At 42.1% G+C, this 15,681-nt stretch overlaps 1 protein-coding gene across 1 annotated transcript in view; it reads right to left on the bottom strand.

Annotated features, from left to right (window-relative positions):
- Positions 1-12,559, bottom strand: part of LGR5 (leucine rich repeat containing G protein-coupled receptor 5) — a 125,235-nt gene extending 112,676 nt beyond the window's left edge. The window contains exon 1 of the mRNA NM_001192520.3: positions 12,348-12,559. Within this exon, the coding sequence (NP_001179449.3) occupies positions 12,348-12,559 (212 nt within the window). The remainder of the gene's footprint in view (positions 1-12,347) is intronic.
- Positions 12,560-15,681: the final 3,122 nt, after the last annotated feature.

Below are 15,681 nucleotides of genomic sequence, written 5' to 3'. Positions count from 1 at the left end.
TGGGTGATAGGAGAGGGAAGAAAGCAGGGGCTAGAGCCTTTATTGTGGTTCCCATGGGAAGAATGAGCAGGATAAGCAGACTTGAAATCGGCTAGTTTGCATAATATCATCAGGCTCAAGGTGTAGCTGTGGCCCCGAGTTATCTGGTACCTGGCCCAGGGGGGATTAGCGCAGGAAATATTGACCTAGAGGGTAAAATCCCTGCAAGAGCCTGATAAAGAAGGTGATGGGGTGTGGGCTTGTGTTGCTTGGTTTGCACATGAAAGGCACACTTACAGGGGAGTTGCTGCTGCTATCTCCAGGATTAGATAGCCCTTCTGTCCCTCCTGGGTATGCAAGGGCCCAAGATAACAAAGCATCATAAAATACAGAAAATGAAAACCATGGTTGGTACCTAGAGATTCTGTGTTCTAATCCAGGGAGACTCCTTTCTTCTTTGCTCTAAGAGAATCAAGGGGTATATGGAGTCCAGTAGTGAGAACAGATCGAGCACGGTAATCATGAGAGATGTGTGCTGGGACAGGGCTGGGCTCAGCATGATGTGGAAGCACCAGGGACTGGCGGGTCATGGAAAACTCTCTAGAGGAGGTGATGTTTGAACTGAATATGGGAAGACTCACAGAAGCTGTGAAGATGAAGAAGAAGAAAGGCATTCCAAGCAGAGACAGACACATCTGAGAAGCTGGAGGCCTGAAACAGGGAAACGACAGGATGTAGTTGGATATGGCTGGAGACCGGAGGACATGGGACTGAGGAGGGGAGGGCTGACAACAGAGTCTGTCGGTGGGGGATGAGGCGCGACACGGTGATTCTGTAGGTTAAACTAAGGAGTTAAAGTTTACTGTGAAAGCCACGGGAAACCACTAAAGGACTGGAAGGGGGACATGAACAGACTTGCCTCCTGGACAAACTCATGGGGTGGCAGGGAGTGCGTGTGTGTTGTGGGGCTCTATGCAAACCAACACAGGAGACTGCAACAGTTATCCACACAAAAAATCAGGAGAACCTGAATTTCAGGGCTAGAGGAGAAAGGGAACAGGCACAACAGATACGAAGGCAACCTGAATTTGGTCAAATTAAAATCCCAAGTGAAATTTAAATGACAATAAAGACGTGTTTACTGACCATGAACTGAAACTTGGGACATTGTTTATTCCTCAATTTAACCTGATTGTTTCTCTCTGCCATACAGATTTTTAGGTGAGAGAGGACTTCATCTGTATCTGCAATGGAACAAAATCTTATTGGGTTAAGATTCAAGCACACACCTAGAAATGAACATGTATCATGCATAAACAACAGGATACTTGGCAACATCTAGAGAACTAATGGAGTATTTAGAATTCACCTGGGTATCTGGTGTTGGCGCAAAAACGTGAAAAAAAGAATCATTCAACTGAAGTTTCTGGGAGACTTGGGTTCCAATCCCATCTTCACCACCTATGTGATTTGGGGCATGTTGTTTACCTCTTATGAACATGAATTTCATCATCTGTGGAAATGAAGCTTTTGGATTAGGGACAACTCTAAGGTCCTATGGTTTTTCCAGTAGTCATGTATGGATGTGAGAGTTGGACTGTGAAGAAAGCTGAGCACCGAAGAATTGATGCTTTTGAACTGTGGTGTTGGAGAAGACTCTTTAGAGTCCCTTGGACTGCAAGGAGATCCAACCAGTCCATTCTAAAGGAGATCAGTCCTGGGTGTTCTTTGGGAGGAGTGATGCTAAAGCTGAAACTCCAGTACTTTGGCCACCTCATGCAAAGAGTTGACTCATTGGAAAAGACTCTGATGCTGGGAGGGATTGGGGGCAGGAGGAGAAGGGGACGACAGAGGATGAGATGGCTGGATGGCATCACCGACTCGATGGACGTGGATTTGAGTGAACTCTGGGAGTTGGTGATGGACAGGGAGGCCTGGCATGCTGCAATTCATGGGGTCGCAAAGAGTCAGACACAACTGAGCGAATGAACTGAACTAAACTGAAGGTCTTTTCTATTCTAAAGCCTATGGTTAGATACAGCTTTTGACTCTTCAAAAACCTCTGCAATCCATCCAAGTGATTTTAATTCTGTTTATTTGGGCAATTAGGGTAATACTCTAGCAATCATGATTAAATTTCAATTTTGCACTATGTAATGTGACCTTAGGTATACAGCTTAGTAATTCTGGTAATTTTGGATAAAAGATTAATCCTTTTAGTTCTTTACAGTAGAACTTACTCTAAATGTAGTTAGCTATTCGCTCAACCTCTGAATTAATTTTACCGTACTTAATATAAATCTCCACAAATCAGCCTTTCTTTTCCCTTTATACAGTTAACTGTGTTCTGAGGAGTTCCTACTGCTAAGGCAAAGGGGGCTTCAAATTACTATGTAATAGTTATTTGGGACCAGACTGTATCCATCTGACACTTCTCACTGTTATAAGACCCTGGGGCAGTGGACATTATGCTCAAGGCCAGCAGCTTCAGGGTGGAAGGTGGATCCTGTCAGTTAATCATGTTGCTAAAACTTGAGATCTTCAAATGAGATTGGCTTACACCCTGGGAGAATCTGGTTCAACTGGGATTTCCTTTTGTTACTCGAGCTTGAAGACTCAATGAAAAAAAGATCTTGAACTTCCTCCTGGACTCCACTGCACAGAGCCCCAGAGAACAACAGCTGCTGGGGTATGGGGGCTTCAGTGAGCTCAGGTCTCTCACCAAAGCGACAGTAATGTGGCTTCCTCAATTTAAAATCAAAGACTCCAATTTTGGTGTGCTTAGGGTTGAATACTTTAATCCCTGTGATTCTTCTTTCTAAACTTCCCTTCATCTTGTAGATTGCAGTCCTGGCAGGGGACAGTGTCTGCATTAAGGGAGACGTGTCCGTCAGTCCTCCTCTGATACTGTCTGATACAGAGGGATGGAGAAGCATCAAGAGAAACCCAAGGGAAGGGTACCATCCGAGGCTGAATGTCTGTTTAGGGCTTGCCGTCTCTCTCTGTTCTGTCTGGGTAGTTTCTTCGAGTGGCCGATTTCCCCACTTATTTTTCCATCTCACTTGCTATTTTTTTTTTTGGTTTTACTCTATTGGGCAGTTAACACCGCTAATTATAGAGTACATCTATGGTGAAATGCAGGCAGGTCTAAGGGTCCCTTCAGGACAGGAAATAAGAAGAGAAAATAAAGAGGGAGATTTCTTCTTTCAGTCTTTACTAGAAGACTCCAAACTCATCCTGTAGAGTCATTCAACACTCACAGGGAAATAATGCTTATTGTGAAAACCTTAATTAATACACATAACAGATGATTAAGGAATGTAGCTCCTTCCATGGAAATTTTTATTTGGTTTTTATAGCTAAATAATCTTTTATGTATGTAAAGAGTGAAAGCCTATTTTTATGCTGATAGATTTAAAGACCAGTGGATTATGTAACAGAGTTCCTTCAAGTAAGTGCCTCACAAGAAAATTTATAACCGAAATCCTTTAAGCGCCATGTGGTGTTTTGTGTGTCGAACCCAATAAACTCATTAAAATAACACTGGGTAAACCCAAACGTAACACAATGAAAGTTCTAACACAGCCCACATTAACCAGCCGACTTTAAAATAATATCTTTGTTATGTGCTAAGGTTAAAAATTCAGCAAATTCTTTATATTTTTTCCACTTGAGATCATGTGTGGTTTTGTACTTTCCTGAGAAGTACACTTTTGTGGCTTTTTTGATCAAAGGAAGGTTATTTTTGCAGAGACATCTTTTGTAGAGGTCCCTGTTCTACTTAATCAAGGTTTCAAAAAAAAAAAAAAAAGGAGCACAAGAATATTTACTAGTTTTTTTTTTTTTTAGTGAAACAAAAATTCTTAGATTCTCTTCTTAATGTGGACTTTGGAAAGGAAAGCATGCATGTAAGGTTAGTCATCATTTGGTGTGTATGTGTGAGAGAGAGAGACAGACAGAGAGAGGGCAGAAGAGGAGGTGGAGGAGAAAATAAAGGAATTTGGCTGCAAAATTGAGTAACAGTTTGAAACACTTGGCTTCCAGTAGTGAAAGATGAGCAACACTGGGGAAAAGGCTGGACTAACAAGGGACCACTTGAGGAAAGCTTAATCCCAGCTGGCAGGCTGATGAGCAAGGTCAGCTCGGTGCACGCGTTCTCAGCTGGAGCTGGGCTCCCAGTGCCAGGACAATTGTCTTCTGCATTTCAGCTTCTGAAGCGAACTGAAGGTGCCTTCACAGGCAGCTCCTCGTCTCTCCCCTGAAAAGGGCTGGCCCTCCACTGCCAGGCCATGTCAGTGTGTATCATTTCCACCCATTCCACCGAGCAAGTGGCACAAAGGAAACTGTTTCTTACTGGAGTGTTGCTGTGTGTGTGTGTGTGTGTGTAACATGCATGTGAGATGGCTTTCTTTCTCCTTGACCATTACAGTCTCTGTTAGAAGGTGAAGCCAAACTCCTGTAGTAAAGAAGGACAAAATGAACATGGAAAAATGTGCATATGTTAAAAATGAGACACTTGACAATTAGGGATTGCTGAATAATTTTTACATATACATTCTTTTTCATATTCTTTTCCAAGATACTGAATATAGCTCCCATTCTATTCAGTAGGATCTTGTTGCTTACCTATCTTATATATAGTAGTTTGTATCTGCTATAATTTTAAAATTATTATTGTTCATAGAAAACTGAAGTCAAGCATACTATTGTAAGAGATTGCATCTCAAAGTAACCTAAATTTTCTAAACATCAGTTCTTAGTTGAGGAGATGTTCTTTATGCTGAATATGCTTTATAATTAATTGGTCAACTATTGGTTTTTCATGTCGACTTTGTAATATAATAAATGATTAACACATAGGTTTATAGCAGCAAATGAATGGAAGGACTGAAGAAACTAAATGGATAGTTCAGTTCTTCTTTGTTTGAAGGAAGGGACTTTTCTCTGTCTTATCCAGATTTTTAATTTACACAGAAGTCTGTCTCACTGGCTTAATTGTTAAACCATGCAGAGTTTACATAGTGATCAGTAAGTAGATAAAACCTTGAAATAATTCTCTATTCTGAGCCAAATAAATGATGTGTCAATTCACCTTATCTTACCAGTTTTGAAGGTAAACACAAACTTAAATAAAATTGGCCTATTAAGAAAGTTCATGTCTCTTTTTAAAAAATTAATTTTGATTGGAGTACAGTTGCTTTGCAATATTGTGTTAGTTCCTACCGTACAGCAAAGTGAATCAGCTCTATGGATACACCTCTCTCACATCTCTCAGAATTGAGATATAGTTTCAAAGAACTTAGCTACTTTATTTGATGCACAGATCTGGTCATAGAAAAAAAGAGTTTCATTTTCAACTTGGAAGTTATTAGTCAGTTGATCACTCTTTATAATACTTGGGCACCACCACCATTTATCTTTGACTTGGAGATCAGAGAAATAGGTTCTGTGGATATAGGAAAAGGTAGCTACTAAACTTAATATATTGGCCCTAAGCTATATAATATTATTCTCATCTTATCAAAAACCAAAGACTACATTTCCTAGGATTCCTTGAAGAAATATTTCTCATATGGGGGCTTCATAAGTTATGTTCCTAAGAAGAAAAATGTGCCGAAGCATTTCAGCACTAATTATAATTACTGTGAGGCATAACTACACATTAGAAGGCTGGTTTCCTTGTTTTCTGATAAAAGACAATTTCAAAGAGGCCCTAAAACATTTTGAGCCTTGGAAACAGTCTTGCAATAAGCTAACAGGCCACTCGAGACAGGTATGAGAATAGTATCCGTGTCAGAAGGTTGTTGAGGGGCATGGGATTGAGTAAAGTAGCCCCATAATGCCGGGCACTCAGAAAGAATAATATAAATATCAGCTGTTATAATTATTGTTATTACAATAATAAAGTAATTTAGACATGTAAATTCTGGTCTGTCTGTTAAACAACTCGTAGCATCATTTAAGATAAGTACAATTTAACTATATTTCCAATGGGGCTGAGCTGTAATTGTGGGGTACCAGCAGATTTGTGTTTTTCTGTTACTTGCAGACAAGTAATTATCATCTTTCTCTGAGCCCTTTTAGCCATTAGGATTTCAGCAGCTGGTTCAGCCAATTCTATTCAATTCAACATTACAAGTATTTACTGAGCATCCCTTAATTGCCAGGTACTGGTCTGAGCACTTGGGAAATAAAGTGAAAAATTTCCTAGCCTGGAGGAGCTCACAGTCTAGGGAGGAAGATAAACCCTGAAGGAAAGAGAGCCCATCATTACCTCCTGAAGAATTAATCCATCCAATTTTAAGGAAGATGGTTTCATGGACAATGGATGGTTCTTTTGCATATGTTCAAAGTAAATTCCAGCTTCCCTGACCCATATTAAACATTGAGATTTAAATATTGAATAGATAAAACCTTGAAATAATTCTCCATTCTGAATCAAATAATGTGTCAGTTCATCTTATCAAATAAATGATGTGTCAATTCACCTTAAATATTGAGAACGAGGATATGAGAAAGGACTCCTGCTTCCAAAGCATCTTAAAAATATTTAGTTAACCCAGGGTGTGGTTAATGGATGCTAGATAGACTTACTATGGCTTAGACTTACTATAGACTTATGGCTTATGACTTACTATAGACTTACATATCATGATTGGATACAAATATTGAATCATTATGTTGTACACTTGACACTAATGTTATAGATCAATTATATCTCAATTAAAATTAAAGATTTTTTAATTAAAAGATTTAACCTTCTAATTCAAACACCCTGTTAACCATCTTTTACTATTACTACTAGATAACATTCCATTTTTTTGAAATCAAATGATTAACATTCTTCTACCTACTACTTTCAAATAAGACATTTCCACTGGACTCAGTGCAAAAAAAAAAAAAAAAATAACTTGAAGAAGTGGGAAAAAATGCCAGAGATTTCAAGAATGAACCTGCTTCCTACTATGTCATTTATGGAGAAACAAAATAATTTTGCATTATGAAGACATTTATGAAACATTCCACCGTGTAGCCTACGCAGTGTCTCCTTTTCTCATAGCTAAGGAATTCCATGGGTGAAACTGAACATGTAGTTGGTATCGATGACGACTGAATAAAACTGTGGATTGAAGCTGATAGAATCTGGGAATCAAAGAGTTGTAGTAGGTTGGAATTCATGGGTAATTTAACAAATGAAATCCTAAGATACATAAAAAATAGCAATAGGACTAAATTACCAGCTTGTTATTTTTGATAAGCAATCTATCAGCAGTGACTCTAATGCCAGTCTGATTCATCTTTCTACTACAAAATGAGACTGTATAAAGTGAAACATTGCAACAGGAGTGAGGACGTTGAATCTCAGAGGAAGGAATTTGCCTTCTCATGAACAATTCAATTTACCAGAAATACCCATTTGTGGGGGTGTTCACAAGGAAATGTTCCATTTAGCATTATTCTAAATTTATATAAATAAGTGAATAAAACCAAAAGAAATACTTGACAAAATTGCTCAATGCAGTGCTCACTACTGTTTTTCATTTCTAACTTACGGTATATGATTTGGTTTAATGGGAAACATACTTAAATTTATAGCTAAAACTACTTCCATGTATAAATTCAATAGAAGAAATATAAAAATGTTTTATTAAAGTAAGTAGATATTAGGTGCCAGTTGTAAAACTGTAAATATTCTGCAATGTCTTTAATTTTATGACCTAATTGTTTACTTGGATATTATGTCTATACCTTTGACAGTTACATGCTTTGGAAATTAAAAACTATCAAACAGTTCAAAACTTGACTTTGAGAAATTACAGACTAGTTTTGTGTTTCTAAGCTTTTTCAAGCACATCCAAGTAGGAACGGTTTCATTATTAAAATATGCTGCTCCTGCTCAGTTGCTTTAGTCGTGTCCGACTCTGTGGGACCCCATGGACTGCAGCCTACCAGGCTTCTCCGTCCATGGGATTCTCCAGGCAAGAACACTGGAGTGGGTTGCCATTTCCTTCTCCATATTAAAATATACATTTATTTAATTACAAAGGTTAGTTTTTGATTCCAGTTTTCTATTAATAACTCATTTGTGATGGCCACTTTTGTTGCTGATCAGAATTCCACCTTTACTTTGAAGAAAACATGTAAAGAGAGAAAAGATTGAAGATCTGATAGAAGATTATGCTAATTATATGTAAAAATTTATTATTGTTACACAAACTTTGTCATGTATGTGTTGAACACAGTAAAATATTTTTTGTAAATCTATACCATTAAGATTGCTTGAATTAGAAACACTATCTCAAAAAAAAAAAAAAAAATTCACTCAGACTAACTCAGTCAATTAGTTTCAATAATTATCCCCCATAACAAAAACACTACTAGGAAAACCCAGACATCCTTGAGAAAAAGAAAGAATATTAAAATGCAGAAAAGTAACTGATATCATTATATTTTAAATGAATTTTGCAAGTAGGTTGTAGAGCACACTATAGTTTGCAACTGACCTAAATTTTAAGACTGTTGTAACAATTAAGGCTTTTGCAACCATCTCTAAAGTACAAAAATTTCCTTCATTTAAAATAGTTTTCTTTGCTTGAAGGGAAGTAGAAACATATTAAACAATTTTCACGTAAGATTCTGAAAAGGTTCTTTAAATTTAAAGTGTATCTTAAATGCTTTCAGTACATGTATGACACTAGGGCCGTCGCTAATTAGTTATAACCGAGGTTTTTGATTGGTTTTTATTAAACCTAGTTTTACCAATTGTGTAAAATTAAATTTTGTTAGAAAGTTACATATAGAAAAGTAACCAAATTGATAAAATTAAAAAAAAAATTCTTTCTTCTGATAACTTTGTTTCATGTGACATGTATTTGCCTGTGGCTGAAATGTTCATGTTTTTAAGCAATTGCAGGAAAAAACCGAGTTTTCATTTAAAAATAAAATGACTGTTCTAGATGAATAAAGAAAAGTATATTTACTATATTAGGAAGTTCATTAGGATTTAGTTTTCTATTTGGATACTACACTAACTGGATGAAAGATACATCAAAGCAGCACACAGAGCTTACTTCTAAGACCCTATTAGCACAAATGTCCAATTTGATACATTAAAACAACTCATCTATAAGATTAGATGCTAGAACTACTTCATTTCTGACAGATCACTACTGGTAGGTTGAGATGTATTAAACCTCGGAAACAGTTATTGTCTGTTTTTATGTCTTAATTTTGATGTGTTCCTTATTTTCTGCTGGGTGAACATAATTAGTGGGAGAGAGAATAAGAGAGAGGTTAAGGTTGAAAATTACCAGTGCTTCTACCACGCATGTTCAGTGGTCCAATTACAGATCCACTGGAGAATGCAGTTCAGTAAGAAAAGAGAGTTACTATTAATGTTTGGACTGGCTTAACGTTTAGCTTTTCTAGGGAAGAAAGATTATAAAACTGTACAAAAATAACTCTAACCTCCTATAAAGAGGTTTAGGAAACTTTCCTTACCTACAGGTTGGACTAGCCAGTTATCAGATTGTGGCAAATCTATTTGCCAAATGTGTACAGCTGCAACTTGCCATCATCAAGCTGTTTGAAGAAAATGGAATGCTTGTTCTCTTCTAGGGAGGGGAGGAAGATTAAGAGATAACATTTGGACTCAAAGAAATGGTGATAACTTAGTACAAACAATAAGAGATAGAAGTATGGCCTCTCATTCACATTAGTCTTTGCACACAGTAACTTTCTCATCAAAGCTTCATTACTACTGGGCCCCCCGTGGAGCCGGGCTATAACTTCATGTTCCTTTTCAAGAGCAAAAAGAAGTTATCTCCTAAAATAATATAACCAGTAAAATACAAGCTTATTTATTCAGATATGAATAAATAAAGATTTCTCTTTGGGTGTGAGTGCACAAGCAAAGGAGAAATGGTTACTTAATGCTAGGTGTAACCAAGAGAGGGCACCGTCTGCCCTTCATGTCAGCAGAGTTCCTGAGGTTGTCAAAACAAACCCCTCAAACCCCAAACCCCTCAAGCCACTAAGGCAGAGCATCCAGTGGCCTCTGGCATTTTGTTTTAGATAAGGAGACCAGATTCTAAAATTGCTCATTATGGACAACATCAGTCTGGTTATTTACTTCAGGGTTGATTTCTACATTTAGCCCTCACATTCCCTGAAAAGTTAACCATTAGATACAAGTATTTGGCATACACTGTGACACTTTTCACAGACACGCTGGGTTTTAATATTATATAGAACACTGAGAAATTTCACTTTAGGCCAGATACAGGTTGTCATCAAACAGCACAAGAAAAAGCTGACAATTAACTTCCTAATGGTATCTTAACTCTGAGGGATTATCTATAATGATAGCAAGATAGGAAACAGTGGCAGTCAGATCTCCCCAGCACATGGAGGAAGCAGTTAAATGCATTTGAGGTATGTGGGAAATGACTGGAAGCAGTATTCCCTAACCCTAATGCCAGCTTTTAGTAACAGAAGCCCAACAAATGAGCGAGAGGGAAAAAAAAAGTCCTGATATTTATTTTCTCTATGCTTAAGGAGTTTTCTAACAACTGTATGATTTAAATAGTTAAGAGTTTGGGGGGATTGCACACCTCCCTTGTATTTAACCAATTTCTTCAGGGTGACGGGCAAGAGCAGTTCTAGGCTCTTGAATGCAACTGCCAACCACTAGCAGAAATGCACCATGCAGAATACGTGATTCTTGAAACACTAAACTTAGCAGTTAAATCCAGACTGGAGGTAAGTAGTACAGACTACTTTGTAGTACGGAGAGCTGTTTAGGAGGAGGAAATGTGAGTTCGTAAGAGAATGATCACTTAGGGGAGTGGATTTCCATTGCTGTGGAAATATCACTGCATCATGCAATGAGTGCCTCTGAAGGGAAACCTTGTGGGGAAATAGATTAATTCCATAATCTTTTCAGATAAGGAAAGCAGCCAAAATAGTTTTATGGTAGGTGAGGAGGGGAACTGCCATCTACTAATACTAAAATCTAGCAGGATAATCCCTCCCTTTCAACACAAAATCAAAGCAAGCAAAAAAGAATTTTTTTTTCTTCCTCACTCTGTCTCTAGAAAAAGAATCACTATCTAGTGTAAAGCGTTGTGCAAGCCTCTTCATGTTTCTTCCCTCCAGAAAACAACTAAACAGAGGAAAGACCAAGTTCACAAACATTCCAGTTTGCTCCTGCCAATGTACATCAGAGAAGCCGAAACTGGGATTGCCAGGGTTTGGGGTGGGTTCACCGGCGTGCCTGGGGTTAAAACCCAGACGTGTAACCTTGCGGTCACGAGTGCCTCTTTTCCCAAGTGGTCCCTTTTCCTTCGGGTCTCTCTGCCTGAAGGCAGCGAGCCTCAGATGGGGAGATGGACAGTTGTCGCCTCGGTTCCCAAGAATCGGGGTCCCCTTGGGTCACCTCATCCACCCAGCCACCTGTTACCCTCCAGGCCTGGATTTTCCGGAGACAAAATTAAGAAACGAGCCGCTGCCTCGTCTCCGCAACTGGGGCTTTGGATCTGTGATGGGGGGCGCGGGGGAGGGGAGACGGGGTGGTAGGATCCCCGAGGGATGACAGAGTGCTTCAAGTCTCCACTTGGGTGTGGGCGCCGCTGTTTACCCGCTCCGCCGCCTTAAACCCACTTCCCTTTCCTCCCCGGGAGGAGGAGATGGTTAAAGATTACAAAGTGGCCGCGGGCACTTCAAAGGGCGGCTCGGGCAGCCAAAGGTAAAGATAACGTTCTGGCAGCTCTAATCGGGGTTTGTGGTTGCCACATTTTAATCACTTCATTAAAAAAAGGAGGGGGGGGGGTAGAAAGAACAGAACAGAACTGAAAAAGGTTACATCACACGACCGCGCAAGGGATGAAGAATAAGTTCCTTTGGAGCTGGACAACTTGGAGTTCTCCTTTGGGGAAACTTTTTCCAGCCCATCTCTTCGCGGAACGTGACGGGACAAGGAGGCGGAGGTTGGGGCAGGGACCAATTGGGTAGCTTGGGTTCCAGGTTCAGGGGCACAGATGTGCACATTGCAGACAAATGCCTGCACTCGGAGGAATTCGCGCGGCAACGTGCCTAGATCTGGACTGCAAAGCTGCAGCGCACCAGCGCTTTCCCCGGGGTTGCACTTGGAGCCACCGTTTCTCTGCGGGGCCCGGAAAGTGTCGGCGCGCTACCCCAAGACACGTGCGTTTCCCAGGGGCCCAAACACGCCTGACCAAGACGCCCTTGGCAACCTCGTTCGCCCCCTCCAGAGCACGCGGGAGCCGAAGAGCCCCCAAAACGGGTGGAGGGCCCACCTGCCTCCCTCCCTCTGCCCGCTTTCCGAAGCACAGCCGGGGCGCACTTACAGGTAGGAGGTGAAGACACTGAGGTTGGAGGGCAGCTCCGAAAGCCCCAGGTCGGAGCAGTCCACCCTGAGCAGCATCCTGCCGTCCGGCTCGCACTGACAGTGCGCGGGGCACCCCCGCAGTAGCGTGCCGGGCCTGGGCGAGCCGCCCCCCGCCGCCAGCTGCAGCAGGACCGGCAAGGACAGAAGGACGCCGACCGAGGAGGTGTCCATGGTGCTCGGGCAGCGGGACCGTGACGGCGAGAGGGGAGAGTCGGCCGGGCTGCAGACCGTGGCGGGCCAGGAGCAGCTCGGCGGGCTTCTGCGGCTCCGCGGGCGCGGGCAGCGCGGGGCCGCCGAGGAGAAGCGCCGCGGGGCCCGGCCGGGTCCCTGCCGCAGCGCGGGTCCGGGAGCGGCCCTGGCTGCAGCCGCTGCAGGAGCCGTGAGCGCTGCTGTTGCCAGCTGCCTGCTCGGTGCGGAGCAGCATCTCCGCTCGCACGCTCCTGTTTTAAAGCGCTCCAGCCCGAATCGCGCGCCCGGTGACGTCAGCGCAGCCGGGCCGCCCGGCGGCCCCCGCCCGGCCCCGCGGCCCTCCTCCGACCTCCTCCCTCCCTCCCCGGCTCCGCGGCGGGAGGCGGCTGGCGGCGCGAGGTGCAGCAGAGTCCTCAGCGCTCCGGCTCTGCCTCCCCGGCGCGGATCCCGGCGCTCCGCACCGCGTGAGGGGCCAGGGACCCCGCTGCCTCCCGCCCCCGGCCGCCTCCATTCTCTCTCGTGTCCGGGCCGCCCGGAGCCGAGAGCCAAAAGGGACCTGCTTTAGACGGGTATAGACGGACACGCAGGGGCCGAAGGATGCTGCACGCTTCCCCAGCGCCCACTTCCGAGAATGGAGGGGCTACATAGAGTACCTAAGGGGGGAAAAGAAAAAAAAAATCCAATCCAGAAAAATAGTCACACTAACGGGGTAAGGAGGCAAGCGTCCCCAGGCAAAAAGATGGGTGACCTTTTTGATCCTTACCTCAAGCCGCCCGATCTGGCTCGCCTTTTGCCCTAAAATCGAAACGCTGGGCTAATCGCTAAATAAATACAGCTCGTGAGCAAGCACTCCAATGTTGTCTAACCCATGGGGTTAGATGTCCAAGTGACTTTTTTAGTGATTTAGGATCCTCTGGAAGTCACCTTTAGTGAAGCAATGCGGGACAGATGTTTGCTTTTTTTCGGCTGCCTTTTCATCCTAGAAGTGTCCCAGGGTTTTCTAAATAAGTGCAGTCCCACCCAGATGTGAGACCCATTATCAGTGCAAATTGCGATCTCTCATATTCTTCAAAAGCGACCTGCAGTGACCCTGCAGGAGCAAGGAGGACAAGGACGAAGGGCTTTCCTGGGAGAAGGCCTGGGTGCAGAGCCCGTAGACGTCTGCAGACCCCAGTGAGTGGCTGAAAAAAGTTACGGCCCAAGCCTGCCACTTCAACTCACAAAAATGCACAGTTTTCCCTCTGGGCACAGTGCCTGCTGGTTTCATGAAGGGGGAGAACGCTTATGGCTTTTAAGGCCTCTCAGCCTTCTTCCACTTAGTCCATCCTGCTGAGTTTCCCATATAAACTTACGAATTTTACAGCTGGAAAGATTTTTGTCGTTGTGTGTACTTACTCTCCTTTGTTTAAGAAGCAAGCCTGGCTGATGTCCTGTGGAACTTTAAAAAAATATATAGATTCCTGGACCTAAAGCAGTATTCTGAACATGCTCTTTTCTAGCATGAATCCCGTCATTAGCAAGTTCTTGAGTCCTTGGATTGGAAGGAAGGAGAGAGTGGCTAAGCTTTGTATATACCTCATCCTCTTCATTTTGCAAATAAAGATATTGCAGCCCAGAGATTTGGGAACATTTGACAGCGGCTGCTGAAAACTGTGAGTGAATTCTGGTTTCTGGATATCAATGCAGGGCCTGCTTCTTTCTTCGTCCTTCACTTGTCTCTTTGCACATCACGTCCATTACCATATCTCTGCTTATTTTTTTTAATTTTATGTTGGAGTATAGCTGATTAACAACGCTGTGATAGATCTTCTTTATCCAGTCCGCCTTTGCTAATTCTTTTATTCTTGCTTCTCCTAGCCATTCCTTTCACATTTATAGAACACCTACTGATTACTCATTTTCTTTCCCTTTAAAAAAACTTAGCCTCAGATTACTTATTTTGTAAGAAAGCAATTCAAGACTTACTCTTTCTGTAAAACCTTCTGTAACCATAGTCTATATCAGTCATCAAGCAACAAATCTTTGTAGAACAGCTACAGTTGTGATACAACAGTGGCCCAGTTACCTCTCTTCCATGGAGCTTGCAGTCTAAGGAAGATCACAGACTCTGCACAGAAATTCTAGGAATCTCATTGAAAGTTTATGTTCTAAATATCAGACAACTGAGCCCTAAAATTTTCTTGAATGCATATGTGTTTTGCTTTCCCAACTTTACTGTGATAGCTTTGGAGACAGGGACTAGGCCACTTGTCTTTATGTGGAGGACTCCTACAATGGACTCACTGTATTGATAGAATCGGTGGAAACTTAACCGATTTTTACTGACTGACGCAGGCATCCAAATATGATCATGTCCACCATCTTACTAAGGGCGTTTGTCAATAGTTTCTATGATTACAGTGTTCCAAAAAGAGTATAGCACTTTGGTCATCGAATGAATCAGGTAGAACTAGATTTGAATCTAGATTCTGACAGTTTTGGTGTATGACTGGAAGCACAGAATGAGCCTGTATAAGTCTCTGTAAAGAAGGATTGTTATTCACCTACATAGTTCTAAACATGGAAATGTCTGAAACTTGGCCTAGAGCAGAGTAAATTTCCCACATGTGTTTGTGCCTTTCCTCTTCTGTTCAGGGATTGAAGCTTGTTAACAAATTTATGTAAAGCAGAGGGATTTCTGACTCAGTTACAAGGGGGAAAGACAGCTACGCTGGATGAAACCAGTGTAATGAACCTTTTTTTCTTTTTTTCCACATGCCCAACATTTCTCCTTTCTTTTTGGTTAATGCATGCACACTTTTCCTTTGGGAAACACTTCCCAAACCTTAGGTGACTCTGGTAGAACTGTCAATCATGTGTCCCAGTTTCCTGCCCCTGGGGTAAGTGTATGACCCCAGCAGAGCAGTCTGAATCCATCTGAGGGCTTGTCACGAATCCTGGGGTGAGAGGCTCTTTTCTGGCTTCATGAGTTCAGGACAAGGAAGCCTGGAGCTCAAGGGAGCCATCATCCTGCCTTGTGGAGAGAGCTCACCACAAAGTAAACATGAGCTTTAGCATGAAGAAAAGCAAAATCCTAAGGTCCTCTTTTAAATGTCTGGTTTTAA

This window comes from Bos taurus, chromosome 5 (genome assembly GCF_002263795.3).
Source record: "Bos taurus isolate L1 Dominette 01449 registration number 42190680 breed Hereford chromosome 5, ARS-UCD2.0, whole genome shotgun sequence".
Lineage (NCBI taxonomy): Eukaryota > Metazoa > Chordata > Mammalia > Artiodactyla > Bovidae > Bos > Bos taurus.
This window is presented reverse-complemented; position numbering and strand designations above follow the sequence as displayed.